At 46.2% G+C, this 20,744-nt stretch overlaps 1 protein-coding gene across 1 annotated transcript; it reads right to left on the bottom strand.

The window, feature by feature from the left end:
- Nucleotides 1–3,426: 3,426 nt before the first annotated feature.
- Nucleotides 3,427–18,435, bottom strand: TRIB3 (tribbles pseudokinase 3). The gene is made up of 4 exons (XM_042464800.1): nt 18,100–18,435; nt 13,938–14,222; nt 7,550–7,842; nt 3,427–5,456 (listed from the first exon to the last, which is right to left on the bottom strand). Exons 2-4 carry the CDS (start codon nt 14,220–14,222, stop codon nt 4,961–4,963), a joined length of 1,074 nt encoding a protein of 357 aa, XP_042320734.1. The 5' UTR covers nt 18,100–18,435; the 3' UTR covers nt 3,427–4,960.
- Nucleotides 18,436–20,744: the final 2,309 nt, after the last annotated feature.

The raw sequence follows: 20,744 nt of genomic DNA, 5'->3' as shown, positions 1-20,744 counted from the left end.
TGGGCAAGGATTCCTCCATGATTCCCTATGGGACTGTCCTCCACTGATTCCCTCTGGGCAAGGATTCCTCAATTATTCCCTATGGGACTGTCCTCCACTGATTCCCTCTGGGCAAGGATTCCTCAATTATTCCCTATGGGACTGTCCTCCACTGATTCCCTCTGGGCAAGGATTCCTCAATTATTCCCTATGGGACTGTCCTCCACTGATTCCCTATGGGCAAGGATTCCTCCATGATTCCCTATGGGACTCTCCTCCACTGATTCCCTATGGGCAAGCAAAGATATAGGATGGGGGACACCTGGCTGAATGAAACTACGTGTGAAAGGGATCTGGGAGTCCAAGTAGACCACAAGTTGAACATGTCTCAACAGTGCGATGCGGCAGTGAAAAAGGCCAATAAGTATTTAAGTAGTTGAAGGGATGTCATATTCAGGAGGGAGCAAGCTTGTTTTCTGCTGCTCCAGAGCACAGGACCGGGAGCAATGAATGCAAGCTGCAGGAAAAGAGATTCCAGCTCAACATTAGGAGGAACTTCCTGACATTAAGGGCTGTTCAACAGTGGAACAAATTCCTTCCTCAGAGTGTAATGGAGTCTCCTTCCTTGGAGGTCTTTAAACAGAGGCTGGATGGCCATCTGTCAATGGGGATGCTTTAACTGAGACTTCCTGCATGGCAGAATGGGGTTGGACTGGATGGCCCTTGCGGTCTCTCCCAACTCTATGATTCTATGATACTTGTTCACATAATCTTATGCACACTATTGAACAGCAGTCCTGCACATCTCTGAGAGTTCAGTTGCTCACATGAGCCAGGACTCAAATAAAGATGGGAGCTGATGATGTGAATGTATTCAAAGCCCATTCAAGGCATACAGAGTTTTATTCTGTCTGTTTGCATTGATTTTTCATGCTGCCAGTGGTGCAAATAATTACACCAGGGGACTTGAGTATCCACAGGTTTCGGTATCCATGAGGAGTCCTGGAATCACGCTGCAGCAGAGACCAAGGGCCGACTGTATTACTTCCCTCCATCTGGATGTTCTAGTTTTGTAGATGCAGCCTATTGCATTGGCCTTTTTGGCTGCGGCATCACACTATTGACTTGTCATGAACCAAAAGGTTTCCTTCCACACCCCACTTTCATTTCCTTTTATGATTGCAGATGTGGAGTGCTTCTCCTCTTGCAGAGTGAGCAAAACAAGCTGGCAGGCAGGAGGTGAAGCCAGAAGACATCTGGGGAGAAAAGCCCCAAGATTATCATCCAGCCAAGTCTGGGTTTAGAATAGTCTAACCTGGGAGTTGGAGGTCCCTAAACAACAATAATAAACTGTGAGGCAGCAACTGAGGAGAGAGATCCTTCACCCTCAGAGACCCAGAAGAGCTACTGCCAGTAAAGAAAAATAGGAATCATGCATCTTTCCCAGAAGTTGGATTGCATCTCCCAGCATTCCTCACTTTAGGCCATGCTGAATAGTGCTGCTAGGATTTGCAATCCAACAACATTGGAAGGTGACATGATTGCAATCCTAGCAGTAAGCAAAAGCCACAGGGGCTGCATCTGAATTGCAGAGATAATGCAGTTTGACAGTGATTTAACTGCCTTGGCTCCATCCTATGGAATCTTATTTAATTCTGTGTTTTTAAATGTACTGCTCTTTTAATATTGTGAGCTGCTCTGGGTATCAGTTCAGGGAAAAGAGCAGGATACAAATAGATATCATTATCGTCCTTGTGGAACTGGAACTCTCTGACAGAGAAGGTTATCTCACAAAACTACAGATGTCAGAATTCCACAGTTCTGAGCCAGGGCAGTTAAAGTGGTGTCAAACTGCATTATTTCTGCAGTGCAGACGCAGTTATGGACTAAGAGAGAGACAGAGACTTGATCATGGTTTGGAATCAGCCTGCCTAAGAGTGTTTCATGAATGTTCAACCTTACAGGGAGGTTGTGCAAGAAGCCAGCAATGCCTTTCATTGGAGATTATCACATGAGGGAGATCGGGAGTTTATCTATGAATATCCTGGAAAAATCGCATAAGTTTGCAAAATGACTTCACACAACGTCGCACAAAACCCGCCATTAAAGTGGTCACAAAGAAGCATTATCACGCATCTTTTTACTTTCAGTATTTCAACGACGATGCATTCCTGACATTTGCACAATTGTGTGTGATCACCACCCGCGCAATTACTCGCCATTTTCGCTTTATTTGCGGGATGCTTTAAATGCACTTTAATCTCTCTTTAACGCCGAAATTAGCCCCCCAGTGTGATAAACTCAGTTGAAAAGACAAGGCATGACAAGGTAAACGGGAGCGACACACCAACAAGTCAACAAAAAGTTGTTTTTTATTTTCCAAGTGACAGAAAAATTAAGCAAACTCACTCTTGTTAACAACAAGAAAATCGTGGCCTTCATTTGGTCAAATCCGAAAAGGCCCATAGACATGCTACATATTTACAGATGCGGGTGCAATGAGGCAGAGCTTGAGCAAGTTCCTCCTTTGGACTGCAGCTCCCAGAATCCCCCAGCCAGCTGGCTGGGGGATTCTGGGAACTGCAGTCCAAACAAGGCACTTGCCGAAGCTCTAATTCCCAGGGAGAGGAAACAATGACCATGAAACCCACCTCTTCCTGGGAAAACCCCTGGTCCTGGGTGGTTTTCATTTCCATTTGCTGGGTCTTGATTTTAGTGTTTTTCAGGACTGGTAGCCAAACAAGGGGTTCGTCTTTCCTGTTGGGGTTGTCCAGGTGTTTATGGATTTCAATGGCTTCTCTGTGCATTCTGACCTGATAGCTGCTGATAGCGGGTCTCTCCTTGGCTTTTCTTCCTCGGTTTGTAAACCATTTGGAGGCTGTGCTTCCTCACCAGTTTCCCTATTCTGTCTGTGACTCCTCTGATGTACGGTAAAAAATACCTTCCCTTTGGGTGGTTGCTTGTCTTCACTCCTCTGGGCTTTTCTAGGGTCTGGCAGCCCTTCTGATGTCTGAGCTGGAATAACCATTAGCCTGTGTGTGTGTGTGTGTGTGTGTGTGTGTGTGTGTGTGTGTGTACATACACAGTATATATATACTGTCACACAGTACTGTATATACACTCATTCCTCGATATTCATGGATTTGATTATTATGTTCTCTCTAGGAATATCTAGGTCCTCTAGTGCAACTCTATGGTCAACCTTAACTAAAAGTTGCACAGAAAGACCTAGAGATTCCTAGAGAAAATACTCTACGAGGCATTTGTAGCTCCTCCAGTGCAGTGCTATGGTCAATGTCTGTTGGATGTTGGCCACAGAGTTGCACTGGAGGACCTAGAGATTCCTAGAGAGGTGCCCTCTCAGGTAAACAAACATAGTGTTTTTGTTATTTGCGGTTTTTCCATATTCACAGGGGTCTTGTGCCCCTAATCCTAGCGAATATGGAGGGACAAGTGTATATACCCCACTCACTTCCATGCTAGCATTCTCTGAAGAATGCTGGCAAAACGTCAGGAACAAACTCTTCTAGAACATGGCCACATAACCAGAAAAAACCCACAAAAAACTAAGCATTCAAATTATTACCTGACCCCCTAAACAGGCATTGCCTCTTTCTCTTCACAGTTTCCATGGTTAAAATGAGCAGCAAAACATTAGTCAGTTAAAGGCTGAGGGGGATGTAGGATGGGGTGGGAAGGAAATGATTCGGACAAGGCGATGTTATTGACTATTACAGGCGCTCTAGAAGAAATGGTGTGTGGGGAACAACAGATAATCCAGTTTCAGTGGGCCTTTGCAAAATCAGCTCCACCAAATCTTGCATGGCCACATTTATCTCTTCATTAGCCACCGGGAACAGGGAGAGAAAGCTAGGAAGGGCATAGCAGTGAGACCTCAAGGCAGGAGATGCCGGCACAGCCACTCCTCACCCCAAGATCCCAAACCATGTCCAGTAGTGACATAAATTCAAGTAGAGAATCAGACCTTTTACAAGTAACAACAACTCCCCAAATTCCCCAGCTAGCCATAGACGTTGTAGTCCTCAAAAAGTTCCTTGTCCAAGCTCTTTGGTGAGGCCTGCAAGACTCCTTCCCAACAGGAATTTCCTTTTAAGGCAGATTAGGAATCAGAAGAGGCACTCTTTAAGAAAGAAAGAAAGAAAAAACAGAGGAAAAATTTGGGAGGAGAGCAGTTATGGCCCTAGCATAGCAGGAAGTTATTACAAAGAGACCCTAAATTTGTCAAAAAAAGGTGTCAGGAGGGAGACATCAGCTTAGTTTATCCAGGCTTGCCACTTCCTTCAACGCTGCCTTTCCACCAATGCAAGATCTCTGGTCCATGATGGAGTGCATCCTTTTCCATTTGGCACATGCAAGGGAAAACACTCATTCTCCTGTAAACTGTGATGTGCTCAAGCTTGGAGGGAGTGGGGTTCCCTCTTGATAGCCACCTGGCCAAAAACTCCAACCAAAAGTCCATTTCGTCAACTGAAATCCAAGATAAAATGGTCCTGTCTTTGGACACAGAAGGGCATTTTTGTGATCCAGCCTTTGCAACATAGACCTCTCCTTCCAGGAAATCCCAGATGAATCTCCAGACACACTTCTGCAGTCCACCAAACTGATACATGGATCCTTCACTTAGGTGCTGATGAAGAGGACTGGAGCGTGTAAAAGCACCGCTTTCTGAATGCAGGAGATTTTGCTGGTGACAACAAAGGGTTCAGAAATGGTTCTTTGGCACACATGAATGAGCATGCCACAGAGTTCATGCTACGATACAAGGGAGGTTCTGATTCCCTTTTCCCCTGATTTAGTTGTAAAAGCACCTGCTGGCAAAGGGAAACCCCCATCCCATCTTGAAGGCACTTCTGGAACCAGTCCTGTGCAATTGAGAGCTGGAAGGGACCACATTCCAACGCATAACCGAAGTCAGGTCAAGACAGAGTCAATGTTTGGCCATCTTGTCTCCACCTTCTGCTCAGCTATAGAGGTCTTCCTCCATTTCCTGTCCAGTCTCAGGCTTCTGGACGCTCCCCATTTCTGGTACCACCTGCTCCAGGCTTTGTTCCCCAGAAGGGCTACTGTGCAAGCCCTCAGAGATGCCAACCATGGCCAGCCAAGGATGCAACAATATCCCACTGGCTGTCAACCTCTCAGCTGGGTCTTTCCGGAGGAGGCAACGGATGAGGCACCGAGCCTTGGGCGACATTTCCTCAGGGACAGCAAAGTGCCCACGGCGAATCTTGCTGAACAGCGAGGCAGGTTTGGTGTCTTGGAATGGGTAGCACCCCACAAGGAGGGTGTAAAGCACAACGCCCAGGCTCCACACGTCCGCTGCCTTCCCTGAGTAGGAGCCTTTGGAGCAGAGGATCTCAGGCCCCACGTAGGCTGGGCAGCCATGCTTGTCCTCCAAGGAGTCATCGGGACCACTCAGCACATACGCATCCTCCAGGTTCTCCAGCAGCAATTTGGATCTATGTAAAATTGGGGAAAGGGGGTAGAGAAGAAAGTCAGAGATTAGCAGCCACCTCTTGATCCCTCAAATTTATCTAAACAATAATTCAGCATAAAAGTTAGCAAGAGATTGGGAGGTTGCTGAAAGCTGCCCTGAATCCCATATTGGGTTAAAAGCCGGATACATACCTTCCCATGATTTCCCAGATGAAACCAACATACATGTGGCCAAGGAAAGGAAGAGTGTGGTCAAGATCTCAAACAGTATTAATGAGGAAAAACACACAAGCTAGGAGAGGCTAGAGCCTACTGGGAAGGGGAAAATCATGCCCCTCTTCTCCTCCCCTTCCTGCTGAGTTACCTGAGTGCAAATGGCTTTTAGACTTTGATCTAGTTTGCACCAGTTGAAGGAAGCTTGGGCAAAGGGGGAAAGGGTGAGGAGAAGGAGAGGGAAACTGGGGCATTTTAAATGCAGCTGAAAAAGTGGGATGGCAGACGATTAATTGGGAGAGTTCCTGCCAAATCAGGACAGTTGGAGCGTAGGAGGACACAAGTTAGAGAATAAAGGAAGGTGGAGACTCAGAACTTTCTCCCATTTTGCTCTGTCTACTGCGGAGAACCAACCAACCTACCTACCTACCTATCTTCCTTTCCTTCCTTCTCCCTCCTTTCTCTCTTTTTCTGTCTCGTTCTCCCTCTCTCTAATTTTTCCATTCTCTCCGCCAAATTCTTCCTCTTCTTTGAAACCTTTGGCACAAGCCCTTATGTTCATTCATATGGAAATTAACCCCAAGAACATGAAAGCATCCTATGTTTATCCTCTCCACCCACCTTTCTTTTCCTACCTGAGGTCTCCCTCAGTGCTGAAATTTAAATTGCAAGGACCTAGTGCTTTGTTATACTTTTTTTGGCTGATGTTAAAACCAAATAAGAAGTACGGTATAAGAAAGAGCGGGCAAAGTCTGGGAGTCCCAGGGCTATTTATTTTGTAACCCCAGGACCCTCTGGAGGATGCACTAGTTCCCAAAAAGCCACTACAGTGAGTCCTTGGACTCTGCTGAGGTTCGGTTCCAAGACCCCCAATGGATACCAAAATCCATGGACACTCAAGTTCCATTAAATACAATGGATGGTAAAATGGCATCCTGTCTATAAAATGGCAAAATCAAGCTTTGTTATTTTGAATTTTATATATTTTTAATATTTTCACACTGTGGATGTTTGAATCCATGGACAAAGAATCCATGGATAAGGAAGGCCAACTGTACTATATTGTTTTAAACTGATCCCCACCCACCCACCCTCCCCAAAAAAACCCAAGACGTATGGGCCCTACACTTTGTTTTACAGGAGAAATGCACCAGTGTAAGCTGGTGGTCCTGATATAAGTTGGGCAGTGAATCTGTTCCAGATTTTAGTCTCACCAATAAATTAAATCTATTTGCAGGATGGCCGGGAAGGCAGGTAGCATATTGAATAGCATCTTTAAAGTTTGGACTAAAATTTGGAGCAGTTACACTACCACTTGCCATAGTCCAAGGAATAAAGCAATAAATATTCTGCTTCTACTGAAACAAAGCAACTCTAAGGTCAACATCTGTGGGAATTTAACAATAGGGTAATGCTGGAGGACCTACAAATGCCTACGGATGTGTTCTCTCTGGGAATCTCTAGGTCCTCCAGCATGACTCTATGGTCAAATTCCAGAAGAGTCACACTGGCGAACACATTAGTCTATTTTTTTCATAGCATATTGGTTAGAATCATTTTAAGAGATGTTTTAATTATATAATTTTGTTTTGTTTTAGGCTGAACGCCATTTGGCAGGCTTTACTTCTATTTTGACTGTTCGTTATGTAAAGCGCTGTGTAAACCTTACAGCGCTGTATAAATAAACTTTAATAATAATAAGAAGAACATAGTAACGAAATCCATGAATAATCAAAGCTGCAAAAGTCAAAGCTGCAAATGTGGAGAGCCAACTGTATTTCATTTAAAAAAAAATGGGCAGAGACCAATGGAAGAACAAAAACGCAGGAGGACTGTTGTGCATTAGAATGAAGTTGCACAAGTGTGTGTGTGTCTGGTATCCATAATTTTCTCATCGCCTCACCTTTCCCTATCGGCAAAGACAAATTTCCTCAGCTTGATGTCCCGCAGGACAATGCCATGTTGGTGGCAATGGGCAACAGTTTCGGCCATTTGTCGGAAGAGAGCAGCCCCTTCATGTTCAGACAGGCGCTTGCACCGCCGCACATAGTTGTGCATGTCATCTTTCCCAGATTGGAAGAAGACGTAAACGTTTTTGTCTCCAACGATCACCTCAGCCACATGGGCAATGTTCGGATGTGAAGGGAGGGCACTGTAAGGGGCCATCACTTCTGGGTAGCTCTTGGCTGGGTAAACCTATAAAAAAAGAACCACATGTCATTCTATACAGATGATTTAAAGCTATTTGGGAAGTCACAACCAGGAATTGTATCCTAGGTTCTTCCTAGAACCGTATGGCCACAGACACCCTTGGAAGACCCAGCAATAAAGAAGAAAACGGGAAAAACTATGAGCAAAAGTATCCCTAAATTCTAACCAGGATCCATGACTTTTATGGACCAGTGCCACATAACGTTAGAAAAAGTGCAATGATTAATGTGCTGAATTGGCTTAATCAGAGTGCAAATTAATTTGCATAATTAGCTAATTAGATGCCCAGTTATGGCTGGAATATAACAACCCTAACCAGTGGACACATTTGGGATTTTGAGAGGATGCCATGGCTGCCAACACAAAATAGCTGTCTGTGGAGATGTTGTCCCAGAGCATCAAGACATTTGCATTACTACTGAGATGTTAAAATGAGACCTGATGATACTTTTTTAAAAAAATAATAATAAACAGAAATCAATAAAACTAATTTGCTTCGTCGTTATTAAAAATCCTAAATCATTAGATTTCTACATGAAAACAATAATACTAAAAATGGGCACACTCCTTCCAAATTTACAAGAAAAGCTCATCATTATTCAAAAAGTGGAGAAAAAAACCCAGCATTTAACTATTACAATAATGGATTTGTGATTGAACGTGCATCAGAAAAGGCAGCTCAAGTCTAGGAAAGCTCATGCTACCAACTTCCTTCTTTCAGTGAGTATCAAACGTGCTACAAAAGCCCTTTGCAAACTAAGGAGTTTATCACACTGGGGCTAATTTCAGCATTAAAGAGAGATTGAAGCACATTTAAAGCATCCCACAAATAAAGTTAAAATGGTGAGTAATTGCACAAATGATTATCACACGCGACTGCGCAAATAAAGTGATATCGGAAATGTATTATCGCTGAAATCCCATAAAGCAAAAAGATGCACGTTAATGCTTCTTTGTGACCACTTTAATGGCGGGTTTTGTGCAATGTTGTGTGAAATTGTTTTGCGTAATTACACAATTTTTTGGGATATTCTTGGGATAAACTCCTGATCTCCTTCCTGTGATGGGGACCACAATTCAAAAAGGACATTGAGAAACTGGAGCAGGTCCAAAGGAGGGCAACTAAAATGGTGAAGGGCCTGGAAACCATGCCCTATGAGGAAAGACTTAGGGAGCTGGGGATGTTTAGCCTGGAGAAAAGAAGGTTTAGAGGTGATATGATGGGATGTCACATTGAGGATGGAGCAAGCTTGTCCTCTGCTGCTCCAGAGATTTGGGCCCAGAGCAATGGATGCAAGCTACAGGAAAAGAGATTCCACCTCAACATTAGGAGGAACTTCCTGAGAGTAAGGGCTGTTCGACAGTGGAACACACTCCTTCCTCGGAGTGAAGTGGAGTCTCCTTCCTTGGAGGTCTTTAAGCAGAAGCTGGATGGCCATCTGTTGGAGATGCATTGATTTGGATTTCCTGCATGGCAGAATGGGGTTGGACTGGATGGCCCTTGTGATCTCTTCCAACTCTAATATTCTATGATTCTATAAACTCCTAACTTTAGTTTCTGTTTCCTTAAGAAAGGCATGAAATTCCATGTTCAACCAGGAGGTGACAGCATAAGGTCACTGCTGGAAGCTGTTTCAATGGCAATTGTCATGAAAGAACCACAGAGATTTGCTGACAGTGACAGAAGATGCCAAAACACTCATAAGCCTAAATCATGGGCAGAAAAAGATCCAGTATGGTATCATGATTTAAGTGTTGCACTATAACTCTGGAGACCAGTGTTCGAATCGCTGCTTGGCCATGGAAATCCACTAGGTGACGTTGGTCACGTCACATACTCTCAGCTTCAGAGGAAAGCAAAGGCAAACTCCCTGTGAACAAATTCTGCCAAGAAAACCCCGTGATGGGATTGCCTTAGGGTCACCATAAGTCAGAAATAACTTCAAACACACAACAAGAAGCAGGAAAAGGTAAACTGATTCCATCAAAGAAACCAAGCTACCATGAGTTTGCAAGACCTGAGCAGGTCTGTTAATAACAATGTCTCCCAGAGGTCTTTCATTCATAAGGATGCCATAAGTCAAAGTAGACTATCATCAAACAATGACAGGAATAATTTTGCACTCCTCCAGATGTTGTTGGACTGAAAGTCGTAGCAGCCCTAGCCATCATAGATAATTCTGGAGGAATGCTAGGAGTTGCAATCTAACCACAACCAAAGGACCACACAATCCCCATTGTTGGCCAAAATCCAATTTTCAGTTCCAATCAGAGTAGAACCAATGAATCAATAGAGCCTATACAGTTGCTGACATATTGAGTCCCCATTTATTATTATTATCATCATCATCATCATCATCATCATCATCATCATCATCATCATCATCATTATTTTCTTATATTCTTGTTGTGATTAACAAGGGAGTTTGGAATTCAGCCTGTAGTGGCAAAACCCAGAAACAGAGATGCCCCAAGGGAACTGTGAAGGAAGGCAAGGGCCCTTTCAGACAATACAATGACAGCACTATGAGTCCACAGTAAGTTCGGCTACAGTGCAATAGTTTCATTCCTATAAAGGGCCACACTATAGTCTGTCAGGAGTTGCACAGACAACTTGCCTGCCGTAACATGTTGTGAATGAGGTGTGATGGGTTATACAGTAGAAGTGGGGTTGTTACGTCGTGGTGATTTTAGAGATAAAATGCTGGAAGGGCATGAGCTAAGCTTGTTCTAATGTTGTTTTTGTGAATGGATCTGGTTGTAACAACAAAGAAAGGGGTGGGATGAGTAAGAGAGGAGAAGTGTGTTTATGAATTATGACGAATAAGAATTAAGCCTGCTTAAAGTTTGAAACTGTGTCTATGCTAATTAGGCAAAGTTAACGCTTGCTGGTCAGTTCTGACAATGAACATCACTGGAGTGGATCTAGTTTCTTAATAAAGATTTTCTCCGTTTTAACTACTGAACCCTGGATTTCTGAACTTGGTATCCTCTAATTATGTCATAGTGATTTGCACTCTTAAAGTAACAGGACTTGCAGGGGAAACAGGGTTTGATGCAGTTCTCCAAAAATATTACTCATATCTATGCTATGTATTTAACTTACCACTCATTTTAATCTACTGAAAATAAAATAGAATTGTCTGGGGCTTGGGAGTTTCTCAACCCAACATCTCTGCACAGATATGCAGCATTTGCTGGACTTCTTCAATTTTGAGGAACAGCAGCTGCAAAATGACACATCCCCACCTTGCAGGAGCTGATGTTTGGCTGCGGTTTGTTGGTAGAAGAGGGCAGGATGGATAGGAAGACAGGTGGAATGAGGCAGAATTCCTGGGAGGCAACTTTTTGGCTCAATGGTTTTGTCATACTGAGGATAGAGCAAGCTTGTTTTCTCTGTTCTGGGTCCCCTTCTGTTTTCTCTCTACACACTGTCCTTAGGAAAACTCATCAGCTCTTTTGGCTTTTCCTACCATCTATATGCCGATGACACCCAGCTGTATCTTTCTGCCCCTGACCTTTCTCCAAGGCTTGAACAGCAAGTCTCATCTTGCCTTACAGCTGTCTCACAGTGGATGCGCCATCGGCGTTTGAAGCTCAACATGTCCAAGACGGAGCTTCTTGTCTTTCCTCCTAAGCCCACCCTTCAACACTCCTTTTCTGTCTCTGTGGACAACATTTCCATTCAACCAGTCCAGCAAGCCCGCAGTCTTGGTTTTATCTTTGACTCTTCTCTGTCGTGTATCCCTCAGATCCAGACCACAGCCAAGGCTTGTAGATTCTTTTTGTACAATATTGCCAAAATCCGTCCATATCTCTCCGCCTCTACTGCCAAGATCCTGGTCCATGCCCTAGTGGTCTCACGACTTGATTACTGTAATGTCCTCCTGGCTGGGCTTCCTCTTTCTCACCTCCGTCCTTTAATCTCTGTCCAGCATTCAGCTGCAGACATTATCACTTCCACCCACCGCTCTGACCACATCTCTCCTGTCTTGGCATCCCTTCACTGGCTCCCCCTCCCTTTCCGCATTCAGTATAAGCTCCTGCTGTCGACATTCAAAGCCCTCCATGGACTGGCCCCTCCTTACTTATCCGACTTTCTTTCTCCTCACCTTCCCACCAGGGCCCTCCGTTCTGGTAGTCAAGGTCTGCTGTCCCAGCCCAGGATTTCCTCTGCCCCATCTCGGATTCGCCCCTTTTCACTTGCTGCCCCTCACTCCTGGAACCTTCTTCCTCCACAAGCAAGAGCCATCACTTCTTTAACCAGCTTCAAAATGGAGTTGAAAACCATCCTATTCAGAGAAGCCTTCCCAGGCATCGCATAATTGTCGCTTACTATCTGATGTTCTGTTGTTGGCTGTTTATCGATCCATTTCCTGTATTGCTATGTACTGTATATGTATTATCCTACTTGTGAGTATGTATTTTCCCTGGATAATGATTAACCTTCCATTATGAAGCCAAGCCCTCCCTCCAGTCCATCTGCCTTGGTCCAGGCCTCGGAGGTAGAGAGGAACTGCTGGACCTCTTACCCTTTCCCATCACCACCCCCTTCTCCTTCTGTGTCGTGTCTTTTTAGATTGTAAGCCTGAGGGCAGGGAACCGTCTAACTAAAAAGATTGCATGTACAGCGCTGTGTAAATTTACAGCGCTTCATAAATAAAGGATAATAATAACAACAACAACAACAACAACAACAATAATAATAATATTGCTCCAGAGACTAGAACATGGAGCAACAGATTCAAACTGAAGGAAAAGAGATTCCACCTCAATATCAGGAAGAATTTCCTGATAGTAAGATCTGTTCAACAGTGGAAAACACTGCCTTGGAGAGTGGTGGAGTCTCCTTTGGACATTTTTAAACAGAGGCTGGATGGCCATCCGTTGGGGTGCTTTGATTGTGTATTCCTGCATGGCAGATTGGGGTTCAACTGGATGGCCCTGGGGTCTCTTCCAACGCTAGGATTCTGTGCTTTTATCAAAACGTGTGCAGTGGTGGAGATTGGTGATCACAGTTGGGAAGGGGGAAGAGGAGCAGGACTTTGAAGGGGAAAGGACAGGGTGGAATAGAAAAGGTGCGTCTACACTGTAGAAATCATTTTTGGCATCACGTTAAGTGTTGTAGCTCCATCCTATGGTATCCTGGGGTTTGTACTTTTACAAGGTTTTGAACTTCCTCTGCCTCACAAAACTACAAAACCCAGGATTCTGCAGGATGGTGCCATGGCAGTGCAAGTGGTGTCAAACTGTATTGTTTCTACAGTGTAGATACAATCATAAAGAGGAGCTGGGATTGCAGGGAGATGAACTGAAGGGGCTGTTCCTTCTTGGCAACTATTGATGCTGGAGTCAAAGGCTTTCACGGCCAGCATCTATAGTTTTTTTGAGGGTTTTTCAGGCTATGTGGCTGTGTTCTAAAAGTTTATTCCTGACGTTTCACCAGCATCTGTGGCTGGCATCTTCAGAGAATGCTGGCATGGGAATGAGTGGGATATATATATACTGTATGACCCTAGGTTGAGAGGAAGTGATTTACATGTTAATCCATGTTGGTCTGTGTTGAATGCCAAGGCTCCGGGGTATCTATTTAATTCAGGATCCACTGTCTGCTGGGAAAGCCCCTGACCCTGGGTGCTTCTCATTTCCTTTGCTGGGTCTTGATTTTGGTGTTTTTCAGACTGGTACCCAAGCTTTGTTTACTTTCAGGGTTACTTCTTTCCTGTTGAAGCTGTCCTGGTGTTTGTGGATTTCAATGGCTTCCCTGTGCATTCTGACCTAGTAATTGTTGGCATGGTCCAGAATTTCAGTGTTTTCAAATAGCATTTTATGCCCAGGTTGGTTTATAAAGTGTTTTGCTATTGCTGGTTTTTCTGGCTGACCCAGTCTGCAGTGCTTCTTGTGTTCCTTGATTCGTGTTTGAACACTGCATTTGGTGGTCCCTATGTAGACTGTGGACAACTCTAGATTTGACTCAAGAAGGATAGGCATATTTTTTTTTAAAAAATGCATTTTGAAATGCAACACTTAATACCAGCAAGAAAATGAGAAAAATGACGCTTTTCTCTGGGGCCTCCTACCTTGCAGGTATATTCTGCCTCAGTCTGCCTATTCACAGCCCGGTAGCAGCATCCCCCTTCGGTGGGCTCCAAAAGGAGATATGGGCCAATCTGAGAGACCCTCGGATCCTGGTCTGGAATGGGAGGGGAGCAAGCCAAAGGCTGGAGGCAAGGTGCTAGTCCTTGCACCGGATTAGGACACTGGCGTTTGGGCTGCGGATCATCTGCCCCTGATGCGTCGTCAATGTCCAGCCGCTTCTTCCGCAGGGTGGCCACTGCATGACACTCCTGTGTCAGCAGACTCATCTAGGGAAAAAGAAAAGCACAAAGGGTTAAGACACACCATGGCAGTAGTCCTCAGGGTTTGATCAGCAGCAGCATGCTTTCTCTAGGAATTAAAGGATGTGAGCATTCAGAACGGTCTCAAGGCCAATACATATAATCACTGGTTTGGATGCATTTCAGAAGTTCATCCCAAAACCATTGCAGTATATCGGCTGCCACTGCATCACTGAGGGTCCGGGTGGTGCAATGGTTTGGGCATTGGACTGGATTGGAGACCAGGGTTCGAATCCCGGCTCAGCCATCGAAACCCACTGGCTGATTCCCATCAGTCTTAGCCAGCATACCCAATACTGAACAATGTTGCCACTGCTACAGTTCAGCAACATATATCTGAACTTTATTATCTGATATTGGCATAATCTCTGCAAGCCATACTCTCTCAGCCTCAGAGGATGGCAAAGGCAAACCTCCCTCTGAAGAAATTTGCCAATAAAACCCCATGATAGTTTCTGACTTATGGGTCTTAGGGTTGCCGTAGGTTGAAAAGGACTTGAAGGCACACAACAACAAGAACAACAACACCACACTGGTTTAGCCTCTGCTTTTAAACCTCTAAGAAATGGAGAAATGAAGACTTCCAGGTGTTGTCGGACTGCCATTCCCATCAGCCTTAGCCAATATACCCAATGCTGAATAATGTTGGCATCTACAGTTCAGCAATGTATATTTTAGCTCCATTATCTGATATTTGTATAATCTCTGTTTTTATATTGTTATGATCTATGGGAGACAGTGAGATGTAGTAGTTTCAATGTTGGACTACAACTCTGGAGACCAGGGTTCAATTCCCAGCTCGAGCATGAAACCCACTAGGTGACTTTGGGCAAGGCACACTCTCTCAGCTTCAGGGGAAGGCAATGGCAAACCTTCTCTGAACAAATCTTGCCAAGAAAACCCCATGATAGGTTGGTTGGTTTGATCTGTATGCTGCCTTTCTCCCAAGGCAGCTCACAGATAAAACATTTTAAAATCTCAATAAAATGCAAAACATTTAAAATCATCTACAGCAATATAAAAATCACATAAAAATATACAAAAGTTAAAAGTATAACTAAAATCCACCTGCTCCATAGGGTCGCCTTAGGGTTATGTGCCTTGAAGGCACATTACAACAACAACAACTTGCGGTCTCTCCCAACTCTACTATTCTATGATTCTATGAACAGTTATAAGCATTTAAAAGTTGAAACCTGAAACCTGAAATGCTGAGCTAAACAACCCAGAAACATTCAGGAGAAGGCAGAAAAGTCCCTAGGCACCCAATACTGCCAGAGATCCCTGGCCTCCAACATCCAGAAGGATGCCCAAGGTGAATCATGATGCCAGCCAAAATGCCTGGGGAGGAGGAAGTCTCCTGCAATCACTCTTTCAATGGCAGTCAGCAGAGCGAATAATGCAGATGATGCAAACTGAGAGCAAGCCTGGCTGCACTACTCTCTACAAGCTGATGACACAGGCCCTGGAAAGTATGATCCCTCCATTGCTAAGCCTTGCAGAAACAGCTGCAATCATGCAAAGATAAAGGAAAAACAGCAGCATTGTATAGTGGTTTCAGTGCTGGATCAGGAGACCGGGAGACCAGAGTTCCTCACTCAGCCATGCAAATCCCACTGGGTGATTGTGGGTAAATCACATTCTTTCAGCCTTAGAGCAGTGGCTCCCAACCTGTGGGTCGGGACCCCTTTGGGGGTCGAATGACCCTTTCATGGGGGCCGCCTAAGACCATTGGAAAACACCTATTTAATTACAGTGATGAAGTAGCAATGAAAATAATTTCATGGGTTTGGGTCACCACAACATGAAGAACTGTATTAAAGGGCTGCAGCATCAGGAAGGTTGGGAACCACTGCCTTAGAGGAAGGCAAGGGCATACGCCTCTGAATAAAGCTGCAGAGGGAAACCCCATGATAGGGTCACCTTAGGGTCCTCATAAGTCAGAAATGCCTTGAAGGCACACAACAACAAGTGTTGCTGACTTGACTTAAAGGCCATGTAACAACAAGCACACTCAGAATTCTTTGTAGCTTCTGAGCATGCACAGGGTGTCTCCTGACATCAATGCTCCTAATTCAGCATGTTTGCAAAAGCTGTGCTTATATAAATGTACAAATACAAAGGCTGTGGGGTTTGAGTATTTGGCATAGAAACTCTTGTAAGACCTAGCAGTAAGTGGATTATGGGCTAGGAGCGGGGGGGATCTGTTTGGTTCTGGTTTTACTCTCAATCTTAGGAGCTGCATCTGCATTGCAGCAATAATGCAGTTTGACACCGCTTTAACAGTGAAACTACTATGCCACACTAACTGTCTATTGCCTAGTAGATCTTTTGCCATTGCCTTTCCCTGAAGCTGAGAGAGTGTGCCTTGCCCAAGGTGGTTTTATGTCTGAGCAGGGACTCAAACCCTGGTTTCCAGAGTCATAGTCCAACACACAAACCACTCTGCTGGATCTCTACTCCCTAGTAGTGTCTTATCAGCTCATACTTTTTGCAGACTTCATTCCCAAGGCTGGGTTAATTGAGCAATTCTTCCTCTATTGCATCAGGTCTTGAAATCTCTCTTTCTCTTTGCAACCAGGTCCCACAGGGCACCTCCCTGCTCTCCTTCAGACAGTCGCCCACTGTGCCATCTGTGAGCAACTGGCACGGGTGAACCTCCTTGCTGGCATACTTTCTGCATCACCTCACCTCACCTCACCTCACCACTGTTTGCAATGGAGGAAGTTTGCACATTCATCCGGTAGTCATTTTGGGTGATGTGACTCTGAGTGATGGATGATGTGCCTGAACCTTTTATAGGTTCTTGCCTGCTTCTCTTCCTTAAAAGAACCTAAAAGCTGGAAAGTAGACCCCAAATAAAGGCGCCAGATCCCGTCTGATCTTGCAAGCTAAGCAAGGCCAACCCTGGTTTGCCCTTGGATGGGAGACCACTCTGTGGGCTCTATTTCAGAGAAAGGAACTGACAAAACCACCTGAGTCTTCCTCGCCTAAGAAAACCCTGTGAAATTCATGGGGTTGCCATAAGTTGACTTGAAGGCACACACACAAAAGCTGGGAAAAGTATATGAATGTGGGACTGCTACACACATCATCCCCAGACTAGAGGGAAAGATTCCACCGAAACATTAGGAAGGGCTTCCTGATGGGGAGAGCAGTGGAAGAGGCTGCTTTGGAAAGTGGGGAGTCTCCTTCTTTGGAGGCTTTTTAAGCAGAGGCTGGATGGCCATCTGCTTTGATGGAGAGTTCCTGCATGGCAGCATCGGGTGGCACTGGGTGGCCCTTCTTGGGGTTTCTTCCAACTCTTGGGTTCTATGAGCTGCTGGCCTTCTTCCAGGGAGAGACACTGCTGCCAAAGAAACGGACGAGGTTCAGGTGCATTGCACCTCCTCCCTGGGCCCAGGCTGGGGATGATGGGCTTTGGAGTCCCAAACTTTGAGAAGAAGGCTGGTTTAGCTGCAGCCAAGGCTCCTACCAGGCCCCCAGAAGCCAAGGGGTCCGATCCACCAGAAACAGCTATAGCTGCCCTGGCTCAATGCTATGGGATCCTGGGAACTCTAGTTCGTTGTGGCCCAGAGCTTTCCGACAGACAAGGCTACATATCTCACAAATCTACAATGATGGGGGGGGGGGGGGGCAATCCCTGGGACCCCCAAAGACCCCCCCAAGATCACCCCCTCGCCCTCCCCTCAGTGCTGGGGAATCCTGGGGCTTGTCGTTTGTTGGGGGCCCTGGGCAGAGAAGGCGACGGGGCCCACAGAACAAAGGCCAGCCCAGAAGCTCCTGGCAGTGGAAGCGGAGTCAATCCGGATTCTGTTTCCAGTGCGGATCTAGCCAGACCTACCTTTGGCGCAGGATGGAGCCCTTGGGTGCAAAGGGGGCCCGGAGCCTTTGCCTGCCTGCCTGCCTGCCTTCTTTCTTTCTTTCTTTTTTTCTCCCTCCCTCCCTTCCTGTCTTCTTCCTTCCTTCCTTCCTTGTCTGTCTGTCTGTCTCCTTCCTTCCTTCTCTTCTCCCTTTCTCTTCTCCGGAGGCTTCTCCTTGGAGCCGGGAGGGAGCCCACTCCTGGAGCTGCCTGAGTCCAGCCCCGAGCCTCCTCCTCCTCCGCCGCCGCCGGGGCTGATGCAATGCAAGGCCCCAGGAAGAAGAGGGAGGAGGAGGAGGGCCCAGCCCCGGCGCCTCCTTCCCTGCCTCCCTGCCTGGCCCACCCAGCAGCAGCAGCAGCAGCAGCCGCGAGGGAGGGAGGGAGGGAGTCCGGCCCCCCCCCAGCCAGCCAGGGCCCCTCAAAGGCGATCCTTGGGGCAGAAAGTCAGAACAAAAACAGAGAAGCACAGAATTGGAACTCAGAGCCCAAGAAGGGCCCCGATCCACTCCACCCCTTCTGCCATGCAGGAACTCTCCGTCCAAGCACCCCATGGACCGAGGGCCATCCAGCCTCCGAGGGAGGAGTGTGTTCCTTTGTCGAACAGCCTCCTAAGGTTGAGTGGAATCTCTTTTCCTGCCGCTTGCATCCCTTGCTGCCTTGGCTCCTGTTCTCTGGAGCAGCAGAAGACAAGCTCGCTCCCTCCTGAATGTGACACCCTCCAAGTATTTCGACAGGGCTCTCTCTCATCATCCTATCCCCTCTTCTCCAGGCTGAACACGGGGCTCCATGGCTTCCAGGCCCTTCTCCGAGGCTCCTCTCTCCAGGCCCTTTTTGCACCTCTTGCCTTCTTCCGGGGGAGGCCTGGCCCTCTGACTCCTGTGTCCTTTGGGGATGCAGAGGAGCTGGGGGCAGCAGGGGAGGGAGGCTCCGGAGAAGAAGGCATTCAATCTCGGGGGGAGGAGGGGGCTTTTTAGTTTGAATTGCAAATGCTTCTTCTTTTGACATTGTCTTCAAAAGCATCACCTCTTTTCCCAAAGGTCCCCTCAACCGCCTGAAAGGACACACAGGCCTCCCTCCAGATTTGCAGCTTTGATTGTTCACAGAATTTATTCATCTGTTTCTCTCTAGGAATCTCTAGGTCCTCCAGCGCAACTCTATGGTCAACTTGAACCAAAAGCCACCCTGCCGGACCCAGAGGAGTCTAGGCCTTTCGGGCTCCTCCAGCGCAGTTCTCTGGCCAATGCCTGGGAGATGCTGACCACAGAGTTGCCCCGGAGGACCTAGAGATTCCTAGAGAGCTCTTCATTCTCTCAGGTGAAAACTGGGTGTTCCTTGTTTGCAGTTTCCCCACTTTGACAGGGGCCCCTAACCCCAGCGAATGTGGAGGCCGAGGGTGTTTTTAATGCTTTGCATGGCTTTAACTTGGACTATACGGCAGTCCTATTGATACAGGCTAGAGTCACATTGGCTTCTTTAGCTGCAGCATCACACTGTGGATTTGCTATATGACCAACACAGCTAGCCCTAGATGTTTTTTGGATTTCAAGATACCACATTTTAGGGGTCACAGGGGAATCCTATGGAAAGAGCCGGCGCACGGGGACCTGGCCATCTGCGGCTTCAGCCTCCAATAAAAGTAAAGCAATGTATGCCCTGATTGGCATGCATTATTGCTGCACTGCCTAAAGTTTTCCTGATGCAAACCATGAAGGCTTCTTGAGAAATTCAGTGTTCTCTGCCTACATAGGAGCCCATGGCTTCACAAAGGAAGGGGACATGCTGATTCCAAGGAAACATCTTCTTTGAATTGCAAATGGGCATTAAATGTCCCTGACTTTGAAAATCTCCCAGTGCCAGCATGGCCAAAGGGAGAGATGCCAGCCTGCAGATAGCCCTCCCTACCATCTGAACTAAGACCAAATACAGAAAATGCAAGCCTAGGACTAACACCTTCCCTTTCTTTCTCCTGTTTGCCTGATGAAGAAGCCAGTGTGGCTTTGAAAGCTTGTAACATATAATTGTGCATTTTGGTTGTTCCACTAAAGGTATTATGGTTTGGATGTTACTGGACTGGGCTGCCATACTTAGCATCCAAGAGCAGGTGGGATCTGGTGCCTTGAGGGTATTTAGGCTGTCTGTAATAATCATGCCTGCTGCTAAAAAGCCTTGTCGCTCCTTTGGTCCTTTTGTGGTTCCTGTTTGGGAGTTCAAAACTCAGCAAAGGTGCAGACTGGCAAGGAGACTTGGAAGAAGGGGGTGCAATTTCCCAACCAAAGCTTGGTAGAGTTTGGTTGGAGTGTCCCAAGCAAGAGGCCTGCAACCTGTCAAGTCATGATGAAACTCCCTGCAAGGGCAAGAAGTGCCTCCAACCACCCTCTGACTCAGCGGGAGGAAAGCAACTTGAATCGTGGCCAGTTTTCAAGGGTGGAAGATAAGGAACAGGAAGGAGCTGAAACAGGCAGCTTGGAACTTTGCCTTCTCTAACCTCAGGGGCAGCTAATGTCACTTGGGGTGTGTGTGATGAATCTGCTCCTGGTTTTAGTCTGAACTTAGAATCATAGAATTGGAGAGTTGGAAGAGACCACAAGGGCCAGCCAGTCCAACCCCACTCTGCCATGCAGGAACTC

Source organism: Sceloporus undulatus, chromosome 4, assembly GCF_019175285.1.
Source record: "Sceloporus undulatus isolate JIND9_A2432 ecotype Alabama chromosome 4, SceUnd_v1.1, whole genome shotgun sequence".
NCBI classification, from domain to species: Eukaryota; Metazoa; Chordata; class Lepidosauria; order Squamata; family Phrynosomatidae; genus Sceloporus; species Sceloporus undulatus.
The sequence above is the reverse complement of the archived record's forward strand: the minus strand, read 5'-3'. Positions and strand labels throughout refer to the sequence as shown.